Source organism: Nannospalax galili, unplaced genomic scaffold (genome assembly GCF_000622305.1).
Source record: "Nannospalax galili isolate Female #2095 unplaced genomic scaffold, S.galili_v1.0 scaffold571, whole genome shotgun sequence".
NCBI lineage: Eukaryota > Metazoa > Chordata > Mammalia > Rodentia > Spalacidae > Nannospalax > Nannospalax galili.
Genome location: NW_008330297.1, coordinates 784,550 through 790,652, shown reverse-complemented (window position 1 = coordinate 790,652; position 6,103 = coordinate 784,550). Strand labels below are relative to the sequence as shown.

Below are 6,103 nucleotides of genomic sequence, written 5' to 3'. Positions count from 1 at the left end.
CGCCGGGGAGCGGCCGGGGAACCGCTGCGGGGTTGGCCGAGGGAGGCCGGGAGGGGCGGCCGGGGGCGCCTCGGGGCGGTGGTCCGCGAAGCGGGGCTGGGCTGCCGGCGAGCCGAGGCCCAGGCCTGCGGTCTCCGGGCGAGGGAGGCGGTAGAGAAGGGCGCCCGGTGCGACCCTCCGCTCCTGCCCAGGGTGGAGGAGTTGCCCCGGCGACCCTGGGCGGGGAGAGTCCGGGCGCCGCGGAGGCCGCCGGGTGCGTGGTATGGAAGGGCGTGCAGCCCTCGGGCGGGGTGGGTGCATCCTTCCTGTCTCGGAAGACCGCCTGGGATTTTCAAGGCCGGGCCTGCTCGCTGCCTGGACGAGAACTTTAAGTTTCACTCAAGTTTGTAGACAAAAGGGTGCAAATGCGCTATAGAAGTGTAACTGTAACCCTGACCCACTTGGGCCGCAGAGTCCCTCATGTGCTGCTGCAGTTGCAGCTCAAGGTTTGGAGTTTGCTTGTGATGTTTGAAAGGGAGCAGGTGTCAAACGGCACTAAACGAACATATTTAGATTTTTTAAGCTCCACTTTCAGAAATAGAAAAACGTGCCAGAGTTGGTTAGCCAAGGCCTGCAATAGAGTAGCAGGCAGGGCAGCATGAAGTCATGTTGAGGTTGTAGGCGCCCAGCTTGAAGCAGTTTTAGTTGAGAAATGCCTGTTCCCTAATCTGGAGTTTTGTTTGGAGTGTTTGTTCCTAGATAGGACTCGGGAAGGGGTGCTTTTTGTAGGGTTGACAGAAGATGTGATGAGAGCCTCCCAGAGTAATTAAAGCTAAGAAAATATGTCTGTTCTGTGTACAAGAAAAAACCTACACCACTACTCTTCAAATGATTGACCTATTTATTTGATTGGCTATTCAGAAACTTAACTAGACTTTATAATCTTTTTAACCAATGCCCAAAGTTTTGAAACATGCTTTTCAAACATGAGATTTATCATACATCCGAGAATGAAGTGGAATTTTTATTCATAATTTTAAAAAATGGCTATTTAATCTTAGATCCTTCGGGTCGGCCATACTCCTCAGCATCTCACACTTCTTAATAGCCATTGTTCAGTACTACGAAGGGCCTTGGAAGGTGAACACTTGTCAGTGGCACACACTTGTCCTTAACAGAAGTGAAAACATTATTTGTGATCAGTTTTTAAAAAGACCTTTTTTGTTCTGTGAGCATGCCTTGACGCAGGTGTGCAGATCAGAGGACAGCTTGAGACAGTTGGTTCTGTGCTACCACGTGGGTCTGCCAGATCCTACTCTAGTCCTTAGACTCCAAGGCAGGCTCTCTTACCCCTTGAGTCATTTTATAGACTCTGACAGCAGTTTTTGTTCTTGTAACCTTAATACAATCTCTTGGTTTTGTTTTGTTTTTAACACATCTTTGTGAAGCAACTAGGACATCATAATTTAGAAGTAGGTCCCAGATCTTTTAGAACATTGTAAAAACCATGTTTAGCAGATTCAGTGATTTTGTCTTTCCTTAATTTTCTGAGTATACATTGTCATCTGAATGAAAAATTTTCAACGTGGCAAATTTTATTTTAGCCTCATAAATTTTGTGAAAATCCAAAAATGCCAGGATATTTACTCAGCCAAATAAGATGTTACATTTGTAAGAACAAGTCCATGTTTGGGGGGCAGTGCAGATGGTACTTGGTTTCTGTTTATTCCTTTCATTTGTGTTGGGGGAGCTGGTTTGGCACTCACTATGTAGACCAGGCTGGTCTCAGTCTCACAGAGATCAACCTCCCCAGTGCTGGGATTAAAGGTGAGCATCACCACCATGCCCGGCTGCTAGCCAGCATTTCAGCCTCTGTTGCTTGGTAGGTACGGGTGGGAGGGAAGGGTCATCTCTAGGAAGAGGTCACATCACGAACAAGGTCTGGAAGTGTGTGCTTAGAAAGCGCAGGCCATGTGGAGAGACTGCAAGCGGGTGGTTTAAGAGCAGGGGAGCTGGTGGGCTGGGAAAGGCAAGGCATTGCTGGGAGCGGTGGGGGGAAGGGGCCAGGCAGGCTGCAGAAGGCACAAAATGGCATGCTGAGGCATTTGGAAATAAAGAACTAGAGTCAAGTTTTGTTTTGTTTGGTGGAAGGGATTTGTCTAAATGTAGAAACAAGAGGATCAAATATGATTTTGCTTTGTTTCCCAATTTTAGAAAAAGAAATCATAAAGGAGTGATTTCAGTTTCTGTGTTTCAGCTTACAGAAACACTGCTTTTATTGTATCTCTGTGGAATTCCAAACATAGTACAAAAAAAAGTAAGCCAGGAGTATAAGATCCATGGAAAAACAAAACAACAGAAACACCCTGGGAAACAGATTGAGGCCATTTACCTCTTAAACTTGCTCTAAGAACTGTATCTGGCCCTGCCATGGAGGCTCCTAAAACTTGGACTTTCCAGCAAGATTGTCTTTTTGTTACCCATGCTGACCACTGAGCTCACTCTAAGTTTAGTGAAGTACCGTAGGGTGGGGCCCTTGGATAGCCTTAGGGTGGAACTGGTGGCCTGAGAGACCACTTTGGCCATTTGGAACTTTCAGTCCTAATGCTACAACCTCTGGGAAGAGGGGTCTAGTTTGGAGAACACCACCCGTGCCTTGCTGTGTGAACCCCCCCATGGCTGTTTGTTTATACCCTTTGTTTTTCACTTTTACTTATTCTTCATTTATTTTTCCATCATTGGAAATGGAATTTAGGGCCTCAGCCTTGCTAGGCCAACAGTATGTTTCTGCCTCTCTGTTCCCAGCCCCTCCTCACCTGTATCCTTTGTGATACCTTACTTTATATGTTTGCTTTTGCTTGAGATTGGGTACCTGAGGATGACCTTGAGCTCCTGGTCCTCCTACCTTAGCCTCCCCAGGGCATCTGCTTCTACCTTCAGAGCGTGAGATGCCCCTCGCCTGCCTGTATTACCTTTTATAGTAAATCCTTAAGGTATTTCCTAGGGGAGGGTAGTGGGAGCTGCTGATTGCAAGTGCGGATGACGGCTTACTGCTTGTGAGTGACCTCGGAATAATACAGCTTACTGCTTGTGAGTGACCTCAGAAGTAGGGACTGTGTTGTGAGACTGAGCCTTTAGCCTTCAGATTTAACTTCAGGTCAAAAGTGTCAAAACTGAATTTCAAGTACACCCAAGTTGCTGTCCACTGGAGATCTGCTTGCTGAGGGAAGAGACCCATACAGCTAATCACCTCAGCCTTTGGGCAGTTTTTTCTTTTTTCTTTCTTTCTTTTTTTAATAAGAAACCATGAATGTTTTAAAAAACAGGCTTGTTTTTTTCATAAAATGGTTAAAATGGCAGTGAAGGTCTGGTTGTTTTTGGAACACAAATCTGAATAACACCCAATCCAGTTCCCTGATTTTTACAGGTAAAGTGGAGATCCAGAAAGGTTAAGTAGATTCAGTTTTCACCAATTCCTGGGGGAGGAGCAGTTTGTCTTTTGTTATTGTAGTATGTTTAGGAATAGAACAGAACTGAGCAAACCCTAGGTGTTCACTAAACATTTATTAAATGAACACCAGTTCTTCTAATGTCAGATCTCTCTTAATAGAATACTGAGTTGCCACACTAGCCTCAAATTCACTGTGTAGCCGAAGTTGGCCTTGAATTCCTGATCTTCCTGCCTACTTCCCAAGTACTGAGATTACAGGTGTATACCACTAGGCACACCTGCAGTAGAGAATGAAGAGACAGAAAACAGTCTTCATTATCGCTTTTACTAGTTTTCTAAGGTTAACTACTAGCATGTTTCCCTCACACATACAGTTTGATGTCATTGTGTCTGTGAAATCTTTTTTTGACCTCCTTGGAGTTAGATTTCACCAGCTTTTTTGAGGAACACATGGACTTTTAGAATTATTTGTATTTCCGTATGAAATACTAGTTGAATGTTTTTCAGTTTTAACTCTGCTTTTTGACATTTCTTCCAAAGCTGAGTTGTTAAGCATAGGATGGCTATGTGAATAGACTGATGATGGTATAACTCCAGAATCACTTCTAACTAACTTGACTGGAAGGGGTTTCTGGGAAGAGGCCTTTTAGACACCCAAATTTAAGAATGTACCATTGCACTTTCCCAGAATGGTGCCACTGGCAGTTTATATTTTAATTGTCAAAATGCAAGAGAGATGGGCATGTATGGGAGTCCCCAGAATAGACAGGCTCACCTAAAGATACTAACCTATCAGCTTTGAGAGCTCATGCAGAGTTGAAAGGGTTGCAGCTCTCTCCCAGCGGTCCGCTGAAGTAAGTTCTTTTGGTCAGCGCAGCACCTGTGTCTTAGGTGTCTAGTCTGCCTTTGTAGCTGCTCAGAAGCACAGGTCCTCATGCAAACACTCCTCTGGTGTTAGTGTGACAGTCTGAATGCATAGTTTCTTTCCTTCCAAGCTGTGGAGTAGAAATCTGAAGAACTTCACTCTGTGTCTAAGTGTGTATCTTTTATCTGGGCTTATATAGTTTTCATTATGTGTACAGCCGTAAGCATGTGCAGTGCCTTTTCATACGTCCCCCTCTGGTTTCTGAGTTTATAGCTATAGTAAGTTTTTGTGAGCCACATTCATTGTTATTAGCAATATTTCCGCTAACTTCCTCCTTTTGATGCCTCCATAAATCATGATCTGTGATGCTGAAGACACTGATGTGGAACAGTCTTCAGTGAGCATTCCTAGAAGTGGGGCATGTTCCTAGTCAGTCTGCACTGCAGCATGATAGAGCAGTATCAGTCCTGGAGATGGCATTCAAGATTGCCCAGAAGGTTTAAAACGGTTGATTCAGTCCAAGCATTGTGCAGAAAACTACTTAACATCTCTGAGCTTCAGCGTTTAATGATACCTTCCTTGTAGAATTGAGAGGATTGCATTAAATGAGGTTCTATTTTTAAAATACCCAGTCCTAGCTGAGGGTGGTGGCCCACACCTTTAATCCTGGTACTCAGGAGGCAGAGGCAGGAGGATGTCTGTGAGATCAAGTCCAGCCTGGTCTACATAGCGAGTTCCAGGCCAGCCTGGGCTATAGGGAGACCCTGTCTCAAAACAAACAAGAATTGGCCTGGTTTTCACCGGAATTGGAGAATTTGAAAGATTTCTGATAGAGATAAGAGCCTTGCAGAGATTGAGAGGTGGGAACCGCGGCTTGACAGCAAGGATCAAGAAGTCTGTGCCTGGAGCAGGGCTTCTCAGCCCCTGCCTGCCACTGTTTCTATTGGCATTCTTGAAAGAATTAAGCCTTGAACACCTGTATAAAAATGCCAGGACAGCAGTGTCAGATATTAATACTTCCCCCACCTCAGAAGCCTCTAGAAGACAAAGCTGTCTTGTATTCATCAGCTTCTGGGACCTTTTGGGGCAGAGCTCTTGTGCCGTGGCTTTGTGTGTGTGTGAAGTTGTGCATCTCCCCACTGGGTCAGCGTTCAGTTTGACTGTTTCACTGTAAACTGAGTTTTGAGTTCTTGACTTTGCCAAGAGATGTGAAGGGCTTGCAGTGCCCTGGTGTGCCTAGGTCAGTCTGTTGAGGGTCATCTTGTGACAGAGGGGAGCTGTGACTTGGAGTCAGGCAGGCAGGGGCTTTGCGTTCTATTTTCAGCTGTAGCAAATTACCACAAATTGGTGGTTTAAAGCAGCATGGATTTTGTAGATTAGAAGTCCAGCTGGGCTAAAATGAAGATGCCTCTGCAGAGCTGCATTCCTTCCCAGGGGCTCTGAGGAGCGGCCGGCCCTCTTTGCCCTTGCCAGCTTCTAAGGGCTGCCCACGTGCCTTAGCTCATGGCCCACTTTCTCTGAATTTGAGCAACATTGTATCTCACTAAGGATTTGTAGTGAAGCTTCTGACTCTCTTCTCTCCATTTTTTTTCACTTTTAAGAAGTCTTGTATTACTTTAGGCCCACTTGGATAATCAAAGATAATCTATTTTAATAGATGTCAGTTAAATAATACCTTAATCCTGTTCTTTATCAAGTAGGCTCACATAGTCTCTTGTATTCACAGGATCCAGAGATAGGACATGGACATACATATATTTCCCATTGACCATATTAAAGAATTTGAATTTTACTTTTTACTTTTTTAT

General features: G+C 44.9%; 1 protein-coding gene across 1 annotated transcript in view; it reads left to right on the top strand.

Moving 5' to 3' along the window:
- The window catches only part of Sec24b (SEC24 homolog B, COPII coat complex component), an 80,023-nt gene that overhangs the window by 1,062 nt on the left and 72,858 nt on the right, over nucleotides 1-6,103 (top strand). The window contains exon 2 of the mRNA XM_008843761.3: nucleotides 11-253. Within this exon, the coding sequence (XP_008841983.1) occupies nucleotides 11-253 (243 nt within the window). The remainder of the gene's footprint in view (nucleotides 1-10; nucleotides 254-6,103) is intronic.